The 24,658-nt window shown below is 38.7% G+C and overlaps 1 protein-coding gene across 14 annotated transcripts in view; it reads left to right on the top strand.

The window, feature by feature from the left end:
- The window catches only part of agrn (agrin), a 261,972-nt gene that overhangs the window by 219,796 nt on the left and 17,518 nt on the right, over positions 1-24,658 (top strand). For all 14 annotated transcript variants that reach the window (XM_051879042.1, XM_051879031.1, XM_051879030.1 and 11 more), the window contains 12 exons: positions 1,372-1,497; positions 3,913-4,040; positions 7,282-7,396; positions 9,419-9,538; positions 9,790-10,125; positions 12,783-12,975; positions 13,073-13,288; positions 13,700-13,929; positions 17,855-17,989; positions 21,259-21,349; positions 21,883-22,047; positions 22,179-22,290. In XM_051879042.1, coding sequence (XP_051735002.1) covers positions 1,372-1,497; positions 3,913-4,040; positions 7,282-7,396; positions 9,419-9,538; positions 9,790-10,125; positions 12,783-12,975; positions 13,073-13,288; positions 13,700-13,929; positions 17,855-17,989; positions 21,259-21,349; positions 21,883-22,047; positions 22,179-22,290 — 1,967 coding nt within the window. The remainder of the gene's footprint in view (positions 1-1,371; positions 1,498-3,912; positions 4,041-7,281; positions 7,397-9,418; positions 9,539-9,789; positions 10,126-12,782; positions 12,976-13,072; positions 13,289-13,699; positions 13,930-17,854; positions 17,990-21,258; positions 21,350-21,882; positions 22,048-22,178; positions 22,291-24,658) is intronic.

The following is a 24,658-nucleotide window of genomic DNA, read 5'->3' as shown; positions in this document are numbered from 1 at the left end:
TGTCTTTAAAAAAAAAACATGTGAATATATATTTGTGTTTGTGTGCGCGCTTAATTCCTTCCAATAGATGACAACAACAAAGACATTTTCAGAATGAATAAATTCCAACTGCTACCTTGACAACCAATTTTAAAATATATTACATTGGTTATTAAAGAAAGTATGATGTTAACACATTCGAAGACTCAGATTATCCTTAGCTGGATTACCTTCTTCCAACTAGCAATAGCAAGTCGCTACAAATAGGGGAATTTGTAATACCATAGGGAAAGTTGTAATTCTAAAGAGCATTTTAGACCAAAAAAATATATGTAAACACCTGTGTGTGTGCAGAAGTCATCATTTTCATCCAATTTTGCCAGAATTTCTGGCATTTTTTTTTTCAACAATTTAGCATACTAGCATAGAAAACTAACAGTGGCTCCAATAGCCGGCTAAACTTTAATTTTATTCTCCACTACAGTCGCCTTTAAAATTATAGCATCTTGGTTGACATACAAGTGACAAATCCTTCAATCCCTCCACTTGTTTTTGTGCCCTTCACCACCATAATACATAAAGTAGACCAGCTATTTTTATTCAGCTAATGCTAGCTCTACAGACACACTGTTTAACTGCCTGAAATGGTATAAGAGAGAGCAGCAGGGCGTCAGATTTATTCTCTTGTCACTGTTGGACCGAAGCGCTCTTTGACACAGGACACATGAAGTCTGTCTGACACCGGAGTGGGAGGCATCTCTTGAGACTTTCTTATGACTTTCTGCCTCCTAGTGAACCAATAGCCTGTAAGGCCGAAGCAGTATGGTGGCCAGAGTTGCACCTCAGGGGCAGCGGCTCATAAATTTGCCCACAGATGCAATGAAATGACATCCATGGATGCTCTCCAGATCTATGCCAAAAGTCATTTTCCACCACTCACTATCTCGTTCACACACTGCCTCTCTCATACTCACAGAGCCCTTGAACATCTGAAGGCTTTATGGCTTGTTTGGCAAGCAGGAGATATTTTGCTCCAACCCACACTCCTAATCTTCAGTATATATACTTGTAGGTGTGAGACTGGCTCCATAGCCAAGACAGTTTTAACAAGCTATTGTTAGGGTTTGCATAATGAGCATCTAAAAAGTAGGAATACATCAAGAAAAAGATGTAAAAGTCATTTCGCAACTACTCGCAGATTGTTTACTGCAAATCAAAGTGTCAACCATAGAGCCGTCTGCCTCTGTAATTATTTACACCATAATTTTCCTTCTCCGCAACGTGACATGTTAATTGTTTTTGCAGTCATACAAACATAGAGATATCAATTTAAACTAAAAGCTTAAAATTCTAGAAATCCTGCTTGTGTGACGTCTTCATCTCTCTCTTCAGGTACAACAGTAGCAACTACCACTATTCCCAAAGTCGAGGAGCGGTCCTCCTGTGACAACACACAATTCGGCTGCTGTCCCGATGGGAAGACGCCTGCCATCAACTCTGAGGGCACAAACTGCCCCTGTAAGTTCTCATCAGTCACTCTCTACCAAGTGTCGCCTATTTTATACAGTACTACAGATAATAGCACGTGTTCGTTTATTAACTGTGACTAAGCCGCCAACAGCGATATTCTTTTTATCCTGAAAGACTGAGAGGATGGTGAGGAGGAGGAGTTGGTAATGACAGGGGAAACTACATTTTATGAGCATATATTATCTCAGACGTGCCGTATGGATGTTAGTTTTGTGTGCCCAGGGTCCAAAATTAGCACTTACAATGCAAAAAATGCAAATAATGTTTACTTTAATATGTTATTATTATTAGTGTTGAAGGCTGCCTTAAATTTTGTGGAAACCATGATACTATTTTTTTAGTATTCTTTGATGAATAGAAAAGCACAGCATTTATTTGAACATTATAAATGTCACTTTTGATCAATTTAATGTGTCCTGACTGATTAAAAGTACTATTTACTATGATTTTAAAAAATCATACTGACCCCAAACCTTTGAACAGTAGTGTATATAAATAGTTAATTTTGGACCCTGAGTATGCCAGATGCAGGGGAGCAGGTTCCGTGTCAGTAGCCGTAGCAAATGGATAAACCAATTGTACAAAATGTATTCTGACTGGCATCAGACCAGATGCGCCAATATACACACAAACCTATTTCTCGCACCAGCCCCATCTGTTTTATAAGAGCAGAAATTACACACAATAGAGACTAATCAATACACGACAGGCAGGCAGAAGCAGGCAGATGTTTTGTGTTCTCTGTATGGGAACACTAGGTCAAGTGCTCACGTCTCTTCTCATATCCGTCAGCCGGGTCTCGTAACTCCCCACCGTTTATTGGCGATGTGTCACAGCGACCGGGAGCGAGGGCACTAATGTCCATTGCGTTCAGTCTCTGCTGTCAACTCGAGCTCTCCCCATGTCTCTCAAGCTCTAAGTGAAGGAGAACTCCCCCCTCATATTAAGGTGTTTTACTGAAAGCTGAGAACAGCAAACAGTGCAGTTTACCCCTTGTTGCCTGAATGTGATGTTAGAGAGGTTTGCATCACGATGTTCTGAGGGGAATAACGCCTCCCTAATGAAAACCTCTTTAACTAAGTTATAAAATAAATCAGTTTTCCAGTACTGAAATTATACTAAATTATTTTTCTACTGTTATAGTTGGTGTTTATTCTCCTCTGTTGCCCTGTATGGAGCAATTCCAAGCCTACATTGATTTAAACTAGGGCGCTTAGATGCCTCTACCCCACCCCTCTGCATCAAAGTTCAAATGTTTGTTAAGAATAAATTTGCATATCTAGTGTAAATTAAAATTATATAGCTCATTGTACGACAGGAAGCCATGTGGATGCTTTGTAACCAAAGATAAGGACACATGCTAGACGTGACGAGTGCATGCTAGAAATGATGAACCATAGCCATATTGTGGTGGACAGTTTTGGACTTGAATTGACTTTGGGTAAATTGGACTTTGAATTTAAATCCACATCTAAAGCCTGATTTCTCCACGTCTTTGCGCTCCGTGGGAAATTCCTGTCCTCAGATGTTTCCGATTTAGAATCCGATCGCTGTTTCCCTCAATCTCTCTTCACATTCAAATCTCCCCCATTTGCTCCTTTTTGAAAGTCCCATCAGATACGAGGTGATGTGTGTCTGTGCAAAAAGACCCTTATCATGCAGTTTTAACCAGCTTCTGTCAGTCACTCGTTCCTGGGATTAGAAGACAATTACGGCTATCTTTCACGATAATCATACAAGTGCTTTTCCCGGTCCCAGCCAAGCTGGAGCCTGGCCGGCATGATTGATTTGGGCAATTTGTTCAGCTGATTACATGCTGCACAGAACCCAGCATCAAGCCCGCTCCCCGCTCTCGTTCAGTCGTTTATTCATTATTTATTTCTCTCCGTCATGTAAAACCGAGCCTCTGATCCTCTCTCGCTCTTTCCGCTTATTAGTGTCAATGAGAAAGGTCAGCAATAACCTTAAAGCAATGTTTAATGATGACCCCGACCCCAGTCGGGACTTATGAAAGTGTCTTTTAACCTAATATTTGTGATATATTGTGCCATGTATGTAAGTGTTGCTGTCTAACTGATCTTTCTCCACTCAGTCCTCCATGCCAGCTTTTGGGAAGAGTCTCGGTCTGGTAAACTCCAGTCCATCCTCCCTTCCAAGCCCTTCTTCCTGTTCCTGTCGTCCATACTCTCACATACTTTTCTATACCTCCACCTCCACTGCAAACAAACCTCTCTTTCCCCACTCAATGAACCCCAAAACTAACCCCACAAAGGCTCCATTACTAACTTACAGACTGGCATTGCACCAACCACAAGTGTGTGTAGCTGAGTGTGGACTGGAACTGTGCGTTTCATTGAAGCATCTTTTATGTAACCAAATGTGCTTCCCTGCCTTGTCCCACAGCTACCATGCGTTTCAGCGGCTTCCTGCACCTGGATAAGGTAGAGGGTCAGGAGGTCTTCTACACGCCTGAGATGGAGGACCCCAAATCAGAGCTGTTCGGTGAAACGGCCCGGAGCATAGAGAGCGCTGTGAGTGGTGTAGCTAAAACTTTTGCTTGAGTTCACTTTCAGTTCAGCTTTGAAAAGAAGTTCAGGTTTCGGTTACAGTTTCTTTTAAAAAAATATACACAAAACAACATAAGTTTTATGCCACATTGGTGCTGCTACATTACTCAGTAGTGTGGCAGTAGCTCAGCTGTTTTCACAATATTGTAGCTTTTCATGTAACTGCTTTTTTCATGTAACTGCAGTGTGACTGAAACTTGATTGAAGATTAGCTTCTTGTTTATCACAGGTTCTTTTCTTGTTTGTATCTGCCTTTTATTTTTCAATCCAGTCTCTTTACTCTTGAGGTTGACCCCTTGGGAATGAATGTGGAATCAATTGCGATAATTGGTGGAATTATCCAGTGGAACAGGTTGAATACGCCTTTTGAAAAAAACATGTCTGTTGTTCTGACAGTCTCTAGAAAAGCAGTGCATTAGCATAAAAATAAAATACAGACACTTGATTTTGAAGTGTGATCAACGCAAATCCCATTATAGCATCCAGCTCTCAAAACTGTCCAGATGCTAAATATAGCCTAGTGGAGGTCACCTTACCAACATTTCAGTAGCTCATGCCAATACTAGTGAAATACTTCACAATACTTTATTAATTTCAATAGCACAGCAAAAGCTAATGTGCTATGCGTTTATTTACACAGTGAAATATTAGTTTAAATATACATTTTAATCATGACAACTCTCGGAGTGGATTCAATTCAACCAGCATTTATTGGCATGGGGCATGAAGTATACATGGCTTGATTTTGGCGTACGAGATCTGCTACGCTGCTGTTGCTGCTGCTGCTGAGCAAATACAAATTTGTTCAGCTTAGTCAAATAAAACAACAAAGAAAAGGCTGCTGCAAGAATGGTAGAACCCCTTAGCAGATCTCTACAGGTGGCGCTGGGGAGGAGGAGGGATAACAGCGCTTCACATTGCGCGCTTGTCGATCGCAGGCTAGGGTACGATATATATGGTTGCGTGGATTTGGAATTACTTCTGATTGGCTGGTGCCACGGCATTGAAAGCGCTCAGTTAGAGTTTCATGACTGAACTTTGTATTAAAACAATGGCATGTAGTTTTCAGGTACTTCTCAATTAATGAAACATTTCTTCAAATTGAATTTAGTGAGTGTTTTTTCTTTCTCGATTTTTAAAAAAAATATTTTTGCTGTTAATACTTTGCCAAAATGACCCTTTTTTCTCATTCAAGTATTATTTTTATAATAATAACTATTTATTTTAAATATGTATGGTATGACAAAGCAGGAATAGGGGAACAAACAAAAAAAAGACAATATAGTATAGTATAGACAATATAGATCAGGGGTTCTCAACTCTGGCCCTCGAGATCCACTTTCCTGTAGAGTTTACCTCCAATCCTAATCTGACAAACCTGAAGCTAAACAACCCAAAGCTAATCAAGGTCTTAAGGCTTACTAAGCTGCATCTGAAAGCTGAAAACTGCTGCCTTTGGTGGAGGAATTCTAAGGTAGGAAGGCATAAAGAAACTTCCAAATCCAATGTCAGCTTTACTTCCTGTCTCCCGAGATACCTTCTTCTGATAAATTTTTGAAGGCAGTATAGATGTATCCTTCGCTGCCTTTGATATCTCACAATCCTGTGCGTTCCATTCCGTGACAGTTGAGCAAAAAAATAAAGATGGCATCTGAAAGTTGAGGATGGTGGTCAGTTTCTGTGTAGATGCACATATTTGACCAACGTTTTCTGCTTTTGATGCTATTTCTACCAAGAAGTTACTACTATAGTAATTAAATATTCACTTAGTTATCACCAAAGCTTGTTTTATTTTGTTGTAGATCATTTACTCTGCCTCAGAAGCTTGTCCAAAATCAGTCTTGGCCTCAACGTACCAATACTTTTGACATCTACATAGCCTAGCCTCCTTTCCTGAGTTTTTGTTGTATTCTTCAGCTAAGACTGCACACTACCTGCTGGCAACTGCTGAAGAAGCCGGTGATTTGTTCTCGGCTTGTTAACCCATTTTGGGCGTGTCTGGGAATGAAGGGCAGTACGATAATGAGTTCCACTTATCACTCTAATGTTAGCTAGTGCTGTGACCGAGATTCCCGACAGGGACTAAGCGAGGATGTAATCAGCCTTTCTCTACCAGCGTTCCATCTGACACAGAAAGCTAATCCCCCATACTTCACTCTCTCGTTCTGTGAAGTCCAAATCTCAGATGGGGCCATGGGCAGAACAGAGCCAGCAATTGAAATGGTTTCATTGGCTTTGAGTGTGGCCTAATCCCACATCTCCTCTGTGCATGATGCCCCCAGGTTCAGCAGAGCACCTCCTCTCATTCACACCTTTATATCTCCACCCTGATTTCAGCCTTGTCTGCTAGACTCTGTGTAAGCAGATTCTGAGGATAGAGCAGCCAGTTTCTGGGTCATTGTGTCCATCCAGCTGTGCCTGGTTTTGTTAGGGGTCTCTCCGGTGAAGCTTGAAGGAAGGGAGAGAGCATCTCCTCTCTTTTCTTGCCCAGCATGGATCCAAATGTACATTGAACTCACAGAGGGTCGGCCTAGAGGCAAAAGCCATTATGTCTTGCCACAACTCTGTGCGCTTTTCCGAATTCAAGTGCAGCTGTGAATGAAAAGAGCGAAGAAGGAAAATACAAGGCCCTTGGGTGACTTGAATGGGGTACTCGACGGACCTCCTGCTGAGGCACTCTAACAGTGTGCACACGTCAGAAAGCACAAAGCGGTTTGTGAATCGATTGAGTGCATCCTAATTGTAAACCACTTCTCGTCTGCTCTAGTTTTAACCAATTAGGTGCACTAAAGTGAATTTGGTTTCGGTGAAATGGTCTTTGTGTAGATATTCGTGACTAATATTAGCGACTAAGCTCCTCTCACGTTGCACCAAATCAGTGACAGAACTCTCCTATGTGTACCAAGATAGAAACTGAGCCGATTCTAAATGGGCAGTGTTGTAACCTGACATTTACTGCTGACTTCGAAACTTGTTCATGTAATTACTCCTGCGCTGTAGTTAAATGTCAATTTGTGCACCGAGACCCGATGGGGTTCAGTAGAGTTTTTCCACTGACACACTTTCTCATCTTGTGGAGGAATTTGATGTTAACGAGAACTAGATCAGCATATCGAGCTTATTACCAGTTTCACACACTGCACTTGGGGCATTTAGTTCTTTGTTTTTCTCTGTCTCACTTTCTCTCTGCTTTTATTTTCTTCAGCTGAATGAGTTGTTCCACAAGTCAGATGTCCGGAAAGACTTCAGGAGTGTCCGTGTGAGGAATCTGGCTCCCAGCAACTCCATAATAGCCTTTATCGAGGCTCACTTTGACCCAGGTAAAGTTACACCAAAAGTTGTCCTTAAAGATTGTTTACTCAAAAAGGTCTCTCAGATGATCACTAAGAATGAATTGTGCTCACTGAGATTTTTTTTTTTTTTTTTTTTTGTGTGTGCACATGCTGTTTGCATCATTTTAGTTGCCGACTCAGTTACCAAAATAATCAAACTGCTCAAACTTTGCTGCAAAATTAGCACTGAGCACAATATGGATACTGTAATCCCTGATCTTGTGTAACGGGGGCCATAAAGAGGTTCATGCTTCCCATGCCGCTCAACGCTGGTTTGAACCCCACTTGGGACATTGCAATTAGGACCAGTCACACTGGTGCCATGACTCGGTTGGGAGTAAAGCCCGGAACACACCAAGTCGACGCAGACGTAGTAGTGGCGACGAAAGCAGACTGCGGGGTTGGCTCACGTCAGCAGCGTCTGAGTCCAAAGTTGCCCTAACACACCAAACCGAAGCTCGACACCCGACGGCCAAGTAGCACATCCGTTCTGCGCCTGCGTAAGAAGAAATGCCTTTCCGTACCAGTAGGTGGCAGTAGCTGAACAGCCAATCAGAATGATCAGATGGCCCGACTGACCGATGAGCTCCGACGCCAATTCAACATGTCGAATCGGATGAAAAAAAGCCAACAAGGACCAACTTCAGCCGACGGTGCAGAACACACTGAGAAAACTTGTCCGACGGCTTGGTGTGTTCCGGGCTTAAGGTTTAGGAGTGTAACAGAGGCCAGCTAGTAATACCTTCTAAGTAAACCTCACTCCCCAGTCCTTAAGAGGTATACTAGCAACTGACCCTAAGGGCTGTGGTGTTTAGCATCCTTGTTAGCACACCCACATCCCATGCCAGTTTACGCTGGTTTAAAACCTGCTCAGAGCCGTGCATGTAGGTCCAGTTACATTGGTGCCCAGACCCAGTTACAATGCTTTTCTCCATCATTTTATCACCATTTGCTTAATAACAGTTGCCATGATCAATAAAAAATAACAAAAATCTCTCTTATATAAAATTATGTTTACTGCCAACTTTGAATGATAATAGTCAACATTTAATTAAATAAAATAAAAATAATTTTAAACTTAATTAGCCTGCTTTTAATGGACAATGGGGTTTGTTTGCAAGGAAAGACTGACTTAATTTAAATATTTCAGTGCATTTATCTGGATTAAATGAGATTGCATGTGCTTAGTAAAGACTGAGGTTTTTTCCACTGAAATACTGCACTGTTTAGTGAATTTGCCCCTCAATGTTCTTTATTATCTGTCTTCCCCACGTCTTTCGTTATCCTGTTTTTGTTTATTTTCTTTTTTCAAGCTGCTTCTCATTTATTTCTGAAGCAGCTCTAGCACACAAAGCACAAAGTCCGACTTATACCCTCCCCTCACATCAAAATTCCCTCAGTCTGCGCTCCTTTAGAAACATGCCTACGGCAAGAAATAAAGAGCACATAAAAACTCCCTTGTATGTTTGAAGAAAATAATAATTCAACAGCAGAATAAGGCGTATAAGTTAAGTAAAAGAATCCCTGAAGATACTGCTCTCGTCTTTTCTGGCTGCGGGAGCGGTCAGAGAGCGTGGCCTTTTTAGCGAGGTAATTTATCAGCTAGGATTTCTGAAAAAGCTGCTTTATTATGGTCTCCATCGCTTCTCATGCTTTTAAGACCCTCCGAGCATCGCACCAGCTGATAAAAATCTCCTTCGCTATTCTCTTTTTATTGGTCCCCTTCAGCGGCACAAGAGCACAATTCTAACACAAGCGCCTGTCATAAAGGCGGTCTGTGGTGGCCTGTAACAGGGCCATCTGTGGAAGCGTTATTAGAGTGTTTCATCCCAACGTCCCTGAAATGCATGGCGGTTGAAGAACTGTTTCTCCCAAGGGTCTATTACACGCAGGCTTTTCTGTATATATTTGCAGTATGTTATGTCAAGTGTGAGGGTGGTGGGTCTGGTTAGTTCTGGTTTTTCATACTCTGCTGTGCATTACGTTTAATGTTGTGTTCTCGCTCTACAGACACAAGGTTCAATGTAGAGGATATTGAGGGAGCCCTTCTGAAACAGCTCAAGGCATCTAAAGACACTAGTATTGTTGTGAAGAAACCTGAGGAAGAGAACATCCGCATCACCAACTATGGTAACCTGCTTGAAATTGCTTTTCCGTCCTTTCTCTTTTTCTCTTGCTTCCTTTTGTTGAGTGTGATTGCTCTTCGAGCTGGCATTTGATAACCACGAGTGCCCGCAGGACTCAAATAACTCAAAAAGAACCAGCTTATTGAACTCGAGACTGTATGTCTCACAGCCTTGGTTTAATTCATGAAGAATTAAATATGTCTACCCTGACTAGGCCTATTGACCTATTTTTCCTTCTCTCCATTTTTTTTTTAGGTCTTTCAGCTGTTCCTTTTTTCACCACCACGACAACCACTGTAGCGTCTGTCACAACTCCCACCACCACCATGCTGTCTCCCACTTCTGCTTTTACCACTCTCCGCCCGACCACCACCAGACGGCCCTTCACCAGCCGCAGGACCACCACAACAGCACCAACCACCACCACTCCATCCCAGGCCCCCACAGTCTTACTGAGAAACAAACCGGTGGCCCACGCCAACAGGCCGTGCGACTCTCAGCCCTGCCGTCACGGCGGAACCTGCGAGGAGGAGGACAATGACTTCACCTGCATCTGTCCCGCAGGAAGAGGAGGAGCCGTGTGCGAGAAAGGTAAGGAGAAGTACAAAAACTAGAAAAAATCTGTACATTGCAAAGACAACTGAATGGTTGAAAAGAAAAAAAAAATCACATTGGTCAAAAAACACATAAATCAAAAGAAAAAAAATGCATCTTTCCATAATAAAACAAAAACTAATTTTAAGACCATTAATTATTTGCATTTTGTTGTTTTATGAAAGTTAAACACAGTATGCTGCAGTATGTTGATGGTATTTTCAGTGGTTATTCTTATTAAAATGTTGATTTTTTTTTAAAATAAAATAAAATAAAAGGCAGTACAACAAATACCATGAATACTTTACAATTTATTTAATTTATATATTAAATAAAATATATTCTTACTTAATAATTTAAATATATTGATAATACATTTTAATTAGGGCTGTCAAGCGATTAAAATTTTTAATCTAATTAAATACATGATGTGGCAATAATATTAATCTAATTGTTCACAAATTCACAAATCAAATTTGGCTGAGAAATTATCCCCAAAAGATTATTTGAAGTCATTATTGTGTAAAGCATCAAATAAACATTACAAAAAGTAGATTCAGAAGGAAATATATTTATTTGATTCAACATAGAATTTATTACACAAACTTTTGGACCATGAGTTGAGTAAATGATGACTGAACTTTCATTTTTGGGGTGAACAATATATTTATTTATTTTTTATTAATATGGAATTATGATATTTTTTTAAATGAAATTATACTCTAAATAAGAAACTAAAACTGCCAGTAGGTGGCGGTAAATGTCTAATTTATTCCATTTGTTCAAACAGCTGATTCATTCAGGAGTGAACAACATTAACTTCTTAAAGTTTAGATTTCTCTGATCTACATATATGGTTTTTAAGACATTTGAAGGCCAAAAAATCGGACAATGTTATCTTTAAAATCTCTCCTTGTCATCTCCATCATCACTTTCTTTTTTCCCCTTGGTCTCTTTATCTTTGAAGTTTATTAGTTTGCATCCCTGATTATGTTTGTCGGTCGTTTAACATTTTTTTAAGCATAAAACAGTTGGGTTGTTTAGCTATTTACATCATATCACACACTTTATGACAGCTAACTGAAGTGGCGCGCTCAGCAGCTTCTGTGAACAAAGCCCTCCTAGTTTGATTTGACTGGTCATCTCAAATATTTTAACATTGACGACCGGTGACAGACAGCTGACAGCTCAGACGGGAAGGTTGGATATCTTGGTGTTGTGCAATATCCTTGCAGCACTAGACTGAATACTATATGAGGCAATTATTTAACAACCTTCATCATCAACTGTATGAAATGTCAGATGAGATGACCTACATAGGTCTGGGGGCGGGGCAAGTGCATTAAATGCATTAAAAATTTTAACACATTATTTTTTCCCCTAATTAATTAATCTAATTAACGGATTAAATCGACACCCCTAATTTTAATATATTTAAAAATCTAAAAATGTTCATCATTTCATTGTATTTAGTATTGTTTCTTACAGTCAAACCAAAAATTATTCAGACATTTTTGATATTTTTACTAGTGGGTGCAGGACATTATAGTTCATTTATGTAAGTGGATAGCGAAATAAAGTAAACTGTGACATATTATACCCCAAAATTCATCATACAGTGGACTACCAGTAAAAATTATAAAAATTTGGAACCAAAAATTAAAAAAAAAAAAAACCTGACCATGTTTTGCTTAACTGTTGTCTGACATAATAAAGATTATTTTTTTCTGACACAGTTTAACTCTGAGATCTTGTCATATTTTATTACCATTTTTTTTAAACTATAGTGAATAAACCGTATTAATGAATGAAATATTCAAGGTGTCTGAATAAATTTTGGTTTGAATATGTCTTTTGATCTTTCCTTCTTTTGGTGTGAAATAAACCTTGTAAAAACACAAAAGAAGCTTGAATATTATTAATTATTATTAATAAATGATTACAATTGAATATGTATTATTTATGAATGTTATTATTTATTATTAACATGTCGGCATATTTGAATCCTTTGAAGAAGAAAAAAAAGATTCAGTAATAATTTGAATCTTAAATTGCAGTCCTGCTGTTACACTGAGGAAATTTTAGCTCAATTCATTGTCTCTGTTGGTGGTATTGGGATATGAAACTACCTTTTGCAGCTGTGTCAGGTTATAATTGACACTAATTACATCGATGAACTTTAGCTAGTATCAAACTGCTGTGAGGTGAAAAAAGCCACTAATTAAAGGCTTGTAAGCAGCCCTCAAACTCTTCCTCTGATCAATCGGGCCATTAAAGAGTGATGAAGAGAGAAGGCTTCATCAGCCTTGCATTCTCTCGAGAAAAGGGTGAGAGACAGCCGAGAGAGAAACAGAGAGTGAGGTGTGGATACATTTCTGAGCGTGGGGATTCTCTGTCTGGAATGTAAATGTCTAACAGAGAAAGGTTCAGGGAGAACTGCAGTACTCATCATTGCAGGTCTTATGTTTTCTCACACTAGGGAATATAGAAAACACAACATGAACATCACATTACTGTACCATTGTCAGGGGCATCTGCGTTATCAGAAGGAGACACACTTGAGCACAGTTTTGTTTGTTGTTAAGGGATTGAAGGCCTGGTTGAGAGTCTCTGATAACCTGCTTTATTTGTCTTCTATCTTCTGTCCTACTCAGTTATAAAGTACTTCATACCATCCTTCGGTGGAAAATCTTACATGGCTTTCCATACCATGAAGGCCTACCACACTGTGCGCATTGCCATGGAGTTCAGGGCTTCGGAAATGACAGGAATATTACTCTACAATGGCCAAAAAAACAAAAAGGACTTCCTGTCTCTGGCATTGGTTAATGGAAATGTGGAGCTCAGGTAAGTAACCAAGTGAATATAGGGTTGGAAAATTACATTACAGATCTCTTAACTATTTTAATTTGTGATGATCCTCTTGAATGTCTCCTACATGAAGGTTTAACACTGGTTCTGGGACGGCTTCAGTGATCAGTAAGGTCCTGGTAAAGCCGGGTCGCTGGCATCAGCTCGTAGTAATGCGTAATAGGCGTAATGGCATGCTGAGCGTGGACAATGAGCCGAATGTTGAAGGACAAAGTCCCCCAGGAACAGATGGACTCAACCTGGACACAGACCTTTTCATCGGAGGAGTGCTTGAAGACATGATAGCAGAGTAAGAAAAGCTCCAGACTGCCTCCAAATAACACTAATAAGAGCCTCTTAAGTCTTGTTAGAAGTCATAATGAAACCGTATGGAGAAAAATAACCTAAATCGTTGACTGTCTGACTGTCTGCGCGTGTTTGCAGGAACCTGCCAGAACAACTAATATGACTTAATAAGATTGAGCAGAAATAGCCAAATCAAATTAGCATCAATCAGAGATGTTGTTGAGACGACTTGAGATCTAATTGAATGTTTTTCTATGTGTTCTCAGTCAGGCAAAGAGTGTCTTTTCTCAATAAAGAAAAAAATGTCTGTTTTTTTTAATAATTTCATGCTGTTGTTACATTTTCCATGTCATTTGAGAATTGAGATGAGCATTAAGGAAGGAGAACTGACAAAATGATTGGTTTGTTCTTGCAGTGTAAAGGAGAGGACATCGGTTTCAACAGGACTTGTGGGCTGCGTCCGCATGCTGGACGTCAACAACTTTGCCTATAACCTACAAGAGAATGGTGGCAGCGTTCTATATGGCTCGGCCATTGGCGAGTGTGGCAACAACCCCTGCCTGCCGAATCCCTGCAAGAATGGAGCCTCCTGCCAGGTCAAAGAAGCTGAGATGTTCCACTGCAAATGTGTTAACGGTTTCTCTGGTGGGTGCACAAGTATTTAACTTTTACTTATGTGTGTATGATCTAATAACAATTTTCTGTGCTACATTAAACATGAAGTATGAAAGTTTCAAACACTTTGGTTGAGCAAATCAAAAAAAAGATTGTTGGTGCAAAAATGACAACTTTCACCTTTAACTATACTCTTTTTAATAATAAAAGGTTCTGCAGTGGCTCTCTGTTCCAGTTCTGAATATCTGGACTTGAGTGTATTGATGAAAGATTCAGCAGGGCAAAGTGTGCTTGTCTAATCAATTTTTAGCCTTATGGGTATGTAAGACAGACGAGTGTTTACTCAACGATTCAAGGCAGCAAGGACAAATGCGGAAAGAATACAAATAACTTTACCATTACTGAATATACTCACCAATGATGGAAAGCCATTTTCCCAATCCTGAAAGTGAATTGGCAAATCAACGATGTTTTCAGAACAACAGAAGAACATAAGCTATATTTCTAATGGTTCAGTTAATAAAAAAATATGGTTATATAAATAAGTAGCCTACAAAATCAAACATGTGTGTGTTTTATTTATATTTTATATATATATTAGGGCTGGGGAAAAAATCGATTTTTCGAATAATGTGGTCGATACTATATAGATTTTCAAAAGCCACGTATCGATTTTTTCCGTATTTGTTTCCGCAAACATTGGACATAATATCTGATTGACGTTAATCTTATTACTAGTCTTCTCCACTAGATGTCATCCTCTTATTTACCTTGCGTGATATTACAGCGGGGCCGGTGTCATTCATTTAGTGCTGAACATGGCGGATGCAGCTGCGCCTTTCAGCGTGAAAGACGTTCCGGACAGTTGAAGGAACTGTCAGTTTTCCGATCGGGCCACCGCTGCATGGTCATTAAAGTTTATCATTTGCACGCGTTTTCAAGCTTTGCCAATATAAGCATTCAAGTGAAAGAGAACTCGCGCGTGCTGTGTGCGAAGTTTTGTGTGCGCGCCGCAGACACCCGAAGACCTCAGAGCTGCGCGCCTCAGCGTGCAAATAAGAAAATAATTCTCTTTCACCTCTCCTTGCGTCTAAACGGACAAATTTATCTCAAAATCTCCGCCTTTGCGAGTATCTCGGTAAACATTACGGTTATGGTAGGCTAAGCAGTAGAGAAAGAACACATGCGTGTCATAATTATATGTATCGGTGTATTAGTTTTAAAGTGACAGCCAACAAACTAAAAAGAAAATCACTCCGATCTTCACTGAATAATGTATTTGTAACTTTAATAAGGATTAACCTTTATTTATTTTGTACAGTGAAGATTATTTACAGTGTTTATTTGTGCTATTGCTTGTAGTTTAATTATTTGTTCTTTTTTATTAATGACTATTTACTAGTCTTTAATAATCTTTGAAATTTATATTAGTTGTTTTAGCTGTGGTCTCAAATGGAATCAAGAATTGTTAAATTTCACTGGTATCTAAAATATTGGGTGTCATAACCTTATTTATTACAATATAGCTAGGCTATACATGGGTCAAAATCAATAACTATTTTATTCATTTATTATTTTTTTGTGGTGGGGCCAGTGAAAATGTATTGAATTCATTGAATAAAAAAATCGAGAATCGAATCTGAAAATCGAATGGAGAATCGAAATCGAATCGAATTGAGACCTTGAAAATTGAATCGAATTGGGACATCTGAATCAATACCCAGCCCTAATATATTATGAGTATATATTATATTATATTCACTTAGGGGTGTACTCACATTTGTGGCCAGCGGTTTAGGCATTAATGGCTGTGTGTTGAGTTATTTTGAGGGGACAGCAAATTTACACTGTTAAACAAACTGTACACTCACTACTTTACATTGTAGCAAAGTGTCAAAAGATATAATAAAATATTTACAAAAATGTGAGGGGTGTGCTCACTTCTGTGAGATACTGTATATTACAACAAATACTGTAATGATGTATAAATACTTAATTATTATTTAATATATTCAACAATATCTCTTTTTTTTTTTAATAATTCCATGGTTAAAAAAAAAAAAAAGATTTGGTACACCCTTTAGGGCAGGTCTTAATATTTCTAGTGACAATTTATTCCTAGTACCTAATGCCAATGTTATGATTAACATTTTTCAATGTCTGCCACAAAAAGTTTGTCCAATCTTCAACAAAATTGGCTCAGGTCATCTTCATACCATGCTTCAACAAATATTTTTGATTTTCAGAACCATTTGACTGTAAAACACCAACAAATTTGATGTGAGGGCAGAAGTTTCTACTTCTACTATATCATTTAAAGTGACAGTTCACCCAAAAATGAACATTTTTTTCAACAGAAGAAAGAAACTCATATAGGTTTGGAACAACAACATTTTCATTTTGGGGTGAACCATCCCTTTAAGCCAAATTTTCTATCCATGAAGCCCTACAACATATATTATACAAATCTAGTCAGCATTACAAGGTACTCTACCGTTCAGGAGTCAGATTTTTTTTTTTTTAATTAATACGTTTATTTAGCAAGGATGCGTCAAATTGATCAAGTGACAGTAAAGACATTTATAATGTTACAAAAGATATCTATTTAAAATTAATTCTGTACTTTTTATTTATCAAATAATCCTAAAAAAAACTTATGATTGGTTTCCCAATAATATTAACCATCACTACTGTTTTTAACATTGATAATAATGTTTTTATCACTGATACTAATGTTTCTGGAGCAGCAAATTAGCAAGTTAGAGTAATTTCTAAAGGATAATGGGACACTAAAAAGCAATGATGCTGAAAATTGTAATAATATTTCACAACAGTTTGTATTATAATTTTGAACAAATAATACAGCCATAAGAGGCTTTCTCTGGTTTTCTGGATTACTCCTGTACATCCATTTTCGCTTTCTCGCATCATAAGGAATGGCAGTAATCATCCACAGAGCAGAAGTTACAGTGTTCTCTTTGTTCACATCTAAGAGGCTTTTTTTTCTCTCCATCTTGCGGTGTTGCTCCAGATATTTGAAATATTGCCCAGAGTAAATTGCTCTGTTGTTCTGCTCACAAGCCTTTATTGAACAACCTTCATAATAATACAGTTCAATATCTTCCACTTTATTTCTGTACTGCAGAATGGCTGCAATGAGGTGTGTAGGAAAATGAAGACCCTTTGAAGTAGAAGTGTACACAAAGAAATTGGCTGGAGGGATAAATATGTGGGGTAACCTTTAATGTTTAAAGAGCAGGATTGTAAGTTTGGAGGGTTGCCGCTCTGTCTCAGTGATAGAGTGGCCTTAGAGTTAAAGAGCAAGAGAGAGAGACACCTAGCAGAGCATCTCAGAACACGGCGGGAGTTTTCATTACAGTGTGCAGCAGCCGCCGCCCGTGGCGTGATCTCCTACTATGTTCTATGTGATGATGGGAGTGTTCTGATGAGGCCAGAAGTGCTGACCTGAAGCAATTTCAGTCTTTCAAACCAGGAGGGCACACAACATGCTGCACTATGACTTCATCTAAAGTTGTAATAATTCAAAATCCTATTAGAAAGGACCCCTATTTAGGTGAAAATTCAGCTCAGTTAAAAGTCATCTTGGTAACACCTCAAGGCAGCTAAATTTCAACTGTTTTTCAAAATCATGTTTCAATAGCGTCTCATGTCAGCAATAAAATCTAACATTGGTATCATCAATTTGGCTTCTTTAGTTTAAATCATGCTTAAAAGCTCCATTTTCGGGGCATTGCTACAGTGCCTTTTAGCTAATGGCTAGTAAACAAACTCTGTCATAAAAGTGACTGAAAGGTCGCCATATTCGCCATATTCTCTTCTTCATACTATCTGCGACTTAACTAGTCAGGATTGACAGAAAGTTGTTTGATTTCCCCTCAAGTGGCTTCTCATCATCTTTTGTTTAAGTCACAAGAATATCAATTTTTGTTAACAGGTCCGACCTGCGCTGACGCCCACAACCCCTGCGACCCCAATAAATGCCACACATCATCGCGGTGCCAGGTTCTTCCGGAAGGAGGTTACAAATGTGAATGTCCAATGGGACGTGAAGGCAAGCACTGTGAAAAAGGTACAGTACTACATCATAGTAAAAATACAGTAAATGAGCATATCGACTCTCCTAAGGACTGAAATAACTGCTACTTCTCTGTTGTAATTTCAGTATTGATTTTTGTCAGGATCGATCGGTCCGACTTGGATATTTGCTGTAGAATTATTGAGGGATAAAAAAGGCTATGGTGGAGTTAAAAAAAAAAAGAAAAAAAAGTGAGATTCTCCAGTTGCCGTTTCCAGTGGGTACCATACTGTAAAATAGATTTTATCGGCTACTATAATGGAGAGTCGGCATCTGGGAGGTGATGTGAAATTATTTTCCCTTTTATACTATGTCTGAGCTGCCATCCTGAGCTGGAAGATGAAACATATGGTAGGTTGAGGGGGGGATTTCAGTAGTGGGGCATCCTCTGGGAGCTGGACCCTAACCAGGGAGGACGCTCCAGTCTACTGCCATTTCGAAGCTTTCATTAGCTCTCTTACTCTGTTGCGCTTCCCTCTCTCACCTCATTAAAATTCCTACAGATGTTTTAGATCACAAGCATTAGAAAAGGGGAAACCAAGTAGAAGGTTTATGAACACACGTGTGCAGGCGTATTGGACACCCGCTGTAGTGCAGAGGGACTCCGGCCCTATACCCTAGGCCATGAGCCAATAATATATAGGTCAAGTTAACCTATATAGCAGGGGTGAGCAGCTCTGGCCCTTTGAGATCCACTTTCCTGCAGAGCTTAGCTTCAACCCCCAGAGTTGCCCAACCGTGCTATATAGAGTGCAACAGTGCCTGCCCACTTTTTCAGCCGCCTTGGTTCTGGGAATATTTTTCCCATTCATTCTTCCCTTGGGGATTATAAAAAAAAGTATTTGTTAAAGAGTTCTAAGCCATTAACCAAACCAACTGATTACGAGGTGAATCACAACATTACAAACTTTGAATTGAAGCAAAAAATATTTGAAAATCAGACAAAAAGACAAAGATACAAGACTACTTAAAGGGTTAGTTCACCCAAAAATGTCATTTATTACTCACCCTCATGTCGTTCCACACCCGTAAGACCTTCGTTAATCTTCGGAATGCAAATTCAGATATTTTTGTTGAAATCTGATGGCTCAGTGAGGCCTGCATAGCCAGCAATGACATTTCCTCTCTCAAGATCCATTAATGTACTAAAAACATATTTAAAAAAGTTCATGTGAGTACAGTGGTTCAATATTAATATTATAAAGCGACGAGAATATTTTTGGTGCGCCAAAAAAACAAAATAACGACTTATATAGTGATGGCCGATTTCAAAACACTGCTTCATGAAGCTTCGGAGCGTGTCGAATCAGCGGTTCGGAGCGCCAAAGTCACGTGATTTCAGCAGTTCCGAATCATAATTCGACACAAAATATTAATAACACTCCAAAGCAAAATATCTTAATTTGCGTTCCGAAGATTAACGAAGGTCTTACGGGTGTGGAACGGCATGAGGGTGAGTAATTAATGACATTATTTTCATTTTTGGGTGAACTAACCCTTTAACGACTTTAATGAGAGGAAGAACTACAATCCCATGAAGCATGACATAAGTAAACTATTGGTTCAGCGATAAGGAGTTTGACATTGTAGGGAGCTTGAATTGATTACGTCATTCACAGTGCTTCACGGGAGTGGGCGCAAGTTGACGCAATTTGCTTGTTTCGATTTTCAGATTGGTAGAATCATGGGTAATGTAGTTTTTCATCAGCATTCCCATTGTTAAACCTTTGTTCAGCTTAAAAAAACAAGCTGAAATAATGCTGGCTTATTCAACGAAAGCATATGCCATGGATTCACAACCTTGTAGCTTACAGTAGGTCTGACATTTAAGGTTTATTAGTTATTGTAGAATATAAATTCCATTATGGAGAAAATTATTAGGATTTTTACTTCCAGAACTGTCACACTCTTTAGAGCTTCCCCCTCATTTACGTCACCGTCAAGTTTTTACTGATTGGTTAAAAATTTGAATCTCCAATACCTTCATTTTCATTGACTATCTTGAAATAAAATTGCTGTTTGTATCAGCGATACTATTTCAGTATTTATAGTAGCGATACAAATGATGTAATTTATGTATGATGTCACTACTTGTGGGTGGGGCCACTTTCATCGGTCACGGGGGCCCCCAGGATTGTGGTATGCCATTGCACATACATCCACAGAGCTGTTCAACCCAGAACTGTCGAATGAAAGGGGGCCAGAGAGTCACCTTTTTGTCTAAGAAAGTCTCCATTAGCGAGTGATTAAAATAAATTGAGGTGAACCAGAATCAATGAGTTGAGCGCATCCATCAGACACAGTGTTTTTTTTTATCGCTTGAATCAATGAGATGAGTAATTCTATCAGTCAGCTGCACATCATGATTAATGGGGAGTCAGTCGGGCAAAGTGTCCAGGGAGATTGACTCTCTGAGATAAGAGACTGTCCAGCTCCGTATCAGTTGTCATAAAAGGAGAGCACTCCCTGCTGGAGGAGGCCAGAAAGAAAGAAGTGTGCTAAAAGAAGGAAATTTACATGTACATTTGTCTTTTAGGAGTAACATTCTGTTGTCTCTGAAGCACTGCTGGACTCAAGTACTGAAAGTAATACATGATTCATCCATTAGCTGCCTTTTGGAAATGAAGATTTTAATAGTCAATGTGAATTAGTGTTTGCAACCCATTTACTTTCATTTTCTACTAGTTTTGTGGAAGTGGAATGCTTCATTATCATATTGTAGTTAACTGGTACATTTATTATTGACCCAATTTATCTGATTTAATTATTTGATTTTGAGTACTGCAGATCTGTGATGAGTTGTTTAGCGGTGCTGCAGTGAGAGGAAAGATTGTTCAGTATTTTACCAAACACCAGGACTCTCCTATAGTTTTGGATGTTGCCAAGTCCTTATACATAAACTGAATGCAGTGCAGAAAAGGATGCATCTCCATCGTCACTGTCCATTTTGACTTCTCACTTCCTTGTGGTGTCTGCAAGTATTGTGTTTTCTTGTACAATAGCGAAGCTGCTGCTGTGTTAAACAATAGCTAATTAGCTTTTTAATCTCAGTCTACCATCCCAGACTGAGCATGCACTCATCCTGTGTAATTACTGCAGGATGCATGCTGGGCCGAGTGACAGTGCTATGTGTTGATGGGTATGTGAGTGTATGTGTGATCATGTAAGCTATACACTGTCTGGTCTCATAATTGGAGGAACCCTCCCATTTCAAACACATTATGATATCTGCAAAGCATAATGGACTTTTTCATGTTTTTCAGTGTCAGACAAGGGAGGCGCTTTCATTCCTTACTTCACTGGAGACTCTTTCCTGGAGCTCAAAGGCCTTCATCTCTATGGCCAAGATCTGAGGTATTACGTTATATATTGGCTATTGCTTTTTGCATGTATGATGATGATGACGATCATGTTGCAAACTATAATGTTATATTAGTGGTATGTGGTGGTCTTCTGAAATGAGAAGGCAAAGTCCACAAACACATACACATATATACATACATACACAAATTATATATAATTTCAGTATAACTTAAAAAAACAGTGGTGTCATCAACCAGCTCAATTCAGTTCAAGTTTTGTTCTCATTAGTCAAAAAAATACTTTGTAAACACCACTGGTTTAATTATGCTGCTTCTCACTCACAGATTAATTCATGTTGCAAGTAATTTCAAGTTAATTCAGATTCGGACATGTGGATTTGTTTCTGATATTCAATTGGTTGAGCTGTTAACTTTGTAATTAGTCCATCTATTTCTGCCATTTTGACCCATTCATGCAGATTTGCAGAATGATATAAACTTTATTTCTCACATTACTTATTGCCTGTATCAAGGAAGAAAAACTCCTGTTATGTATCTAATTGAACTATACTTATTTGTCCGTAGGCAAAAATTCAGCATGACTATCGTTCTGTTGGCCAATGACTCCAAAGGCATGATTTTCTACAACGGTCAAAAGACGGACGGCAAAGGAGATTTCATCTCTCTGTCCCTGACTGATGGTATCCTAGAGTTTAGATATGACCTGGGCAAAGGGCCGGCTGTCATTAGGTAAACAACACTCTTTTATTTGAATGAAATTAAACTCAAATTACTCAGATGTATTGTGTTCAGTTGCTGATTATATAACTGTAGCTTTTGGGTTTATTTTCATATTGCTATTTTTATGTGTGTGCACAAAGGAGTAAAGAAAAAATCAAGCTGAACGAGTGGAACACGGTGAATCTGGAGCGGGCCAGCAGAAAGGGAGAGATCAGCATTAATGGCAAAGACCCTGTCAGAGGAGAGGCGCCGGTATGAGAACACTCTTATGATTATGCTGCCTATTAAAGGCCACAAACAAGAACTAGTCAAACTAGCTTCCGTCCCTTGTCAAAAAAGACTGTAATGATACTTTGATATACAGTGGAGTTCAAAAGTACAAATAAACTTTAGGATTTTGCAAGTGTGGGCTTAAAATAATGAAATATTTCTAGGTGACTAATCCAATAAGTAAATTAGTGACAATAATAATGATTCAGATGTTCTTGCTTCCATTGAAGCTCAAGATGCTCTTTAGATCATCTCAGAGCATTCTGGAGAAGCTCAAATGCTGTTGTAATTAAAGTAATAGAGGAACAAACCAAATACTACATATATCCTGAAATTCATATTCATTTTTCAAATCATCTTTTTACTCAAATAGTGTAAATTGCATTGAAAACCATTTAATTAAATCAAGACTTAAAAAGACTTTTGGACACCACTATATATCATGGTATTGAATGATTACTATATTCATATACCATGATATTTCAGATAATACTATGTAGGGGTGGGCGATATGACCAAAATCCTATTTCACGATAAGAGTCATTTTATTTCACAATAATGATATATATCACAATATAGTTATTTTTGCTTTAAATAAGGTTTTTATGGTATCAAAATTTTGATACAAATTTCAATGTCACAAAAAACTAATACTAGCCTAAGTTTAAAAAAAAAACACTCAAGCTTACTGAAGACAAGTAAACAGTGATAAAATAAGAGCAAAGAAACTAATTACAAACAATAGGACAACAAACTACAATAGAACAAAGACACAAATGAAATATACTTATCTGAAAAACTTCAAGCACTATAAGTAAGAAATACTACATAAATTCTATAAAGTAATCAAAAAACATGGCCTAGTCTTCAATATACATTTATCTCATTAAAGATACAAAAGTGATTCAGTCAAGAGCAGTGAGAGATTTTCTCTCTTTTGTTGTTTGATTAACATGACAGACATGACAGCAGGTTTATTAGGCTGCTGTCACTTTAAGAGCGAATGCACGGATATAATATACTGTTACACATGCTCTTTCTTCCTCAACTGTTTATCTTCACTCAAGACATAAATGACTGTGTTTACAAGGATACTTGCAAAGATGGGCATTTTGACACATAAGTGTGTGTATTTGACTGTTCAAGCCCAATAGGGCGGCAAAAAGAACTCAGTTCAGTACTCACATGCTGTATGAGCAGCGACTTTATGTGCATGCATCTCTCTGACAGCACGTGCATATAGCGAAACGAGTTCTCTTTCGCTGTTTATTGCACTTCAATGGTTTACAATCACTTGATTTTAAACCATGATGCTTAAAAATGCATTCAAATGATAAGCTTTGATGATGGTGCAGCACAGGTACGCCATATGAGCGTAACCACAATAGAGACAATAGTCCAAAATCTCTAGAGGTTGACAAATTTCTACTGGTTAATTGTGTCTACCGGTATATCGCCCACCCCTAATACTATGGTATTATCATGGTACATTTCAAAGAAACCATGATATTACCATGATGCTAAGTGGTATTGACCAGAAAGTCATGCTTTGTTTTGCACATTCTCTGAAGTTTAGTTCACTGTCTGCTTTTCACGCAGGGTCTGGGGTGCATGTGTGGGAAGCTTTGCGAAACTTCCCCCTTTTACGTCTCGTACAGTATATTTGGTCTTTTGTCTCTGCCCTCCGTTTGTTTTTAATTGCCATGTGGAAATGACTCTGTCTGTTGTGCTACAGATTCGCACCCACTCAGATCAATCCGAGCAGCCTCTGCCTGAGCTAGTGTCAAACCCAAAGTACGACTGCAGAACAATCAGGCTGCTCTCGTACACAAATTGAGGCCATGTAATAATCTCGAAAGTCTCTCATCCTCCAGTTATTCCAAATAGTGTAATTTGTGATTAGCTTGATGTAGTCTTACGCGTAGGCACTTAAGTGTGCCTTTTTCCGTCATTAAACCTTCCTACGTATGATAATTGTGTTTCATTGCAGCAGTAGAGGCAGGAAAATCTTATTAAAGCAGAGCATAAGAGGATGAGAGAGGAAAAAAAGTGAAGAAACCAGAAGGGTCTTGTTCCAAAGGGGCTGCCTGAAGCAAAACCCCAAGAGAAATATTTTCATATTGCCTCGATGGCCTCAGCCGTTCCACTGAACAGACTCTAACTACACCGCCATATCACAAAGCAAATATAAATAATGTGGGTGCAGTAGTGTAAAACATAGCGAGACTTTAATGCCATTTCTGATTTACTCTGAACATTTGTTTCTGAGGCACTATACACACACATATATATTTATTTATTTGCGACCTGCATGCTAAGTGTCTTGCTTGAGTTACGCTTGTGAATATTC

The sequence above is a fragment of the Ctenopharyngodon idella genome, chromosome 22, assembly GCF_019924925.1.
Source record: "Ctenopharyngodon idella isolate HZGC_01 chromosome 22, HZGC01, whole genome shotgun sequence".
NCBI lineage: Eukaryota > Metazoa > Chordata > Actinopteri > Cypriniformes > Xenocyprididae > Ctenopharyngodon > Ctenopharyngodon idella.
Note: the sequence above shows the minus strand (reverse complement) of the source record. Positions and strands in the feature narration are given on the sequence as shown.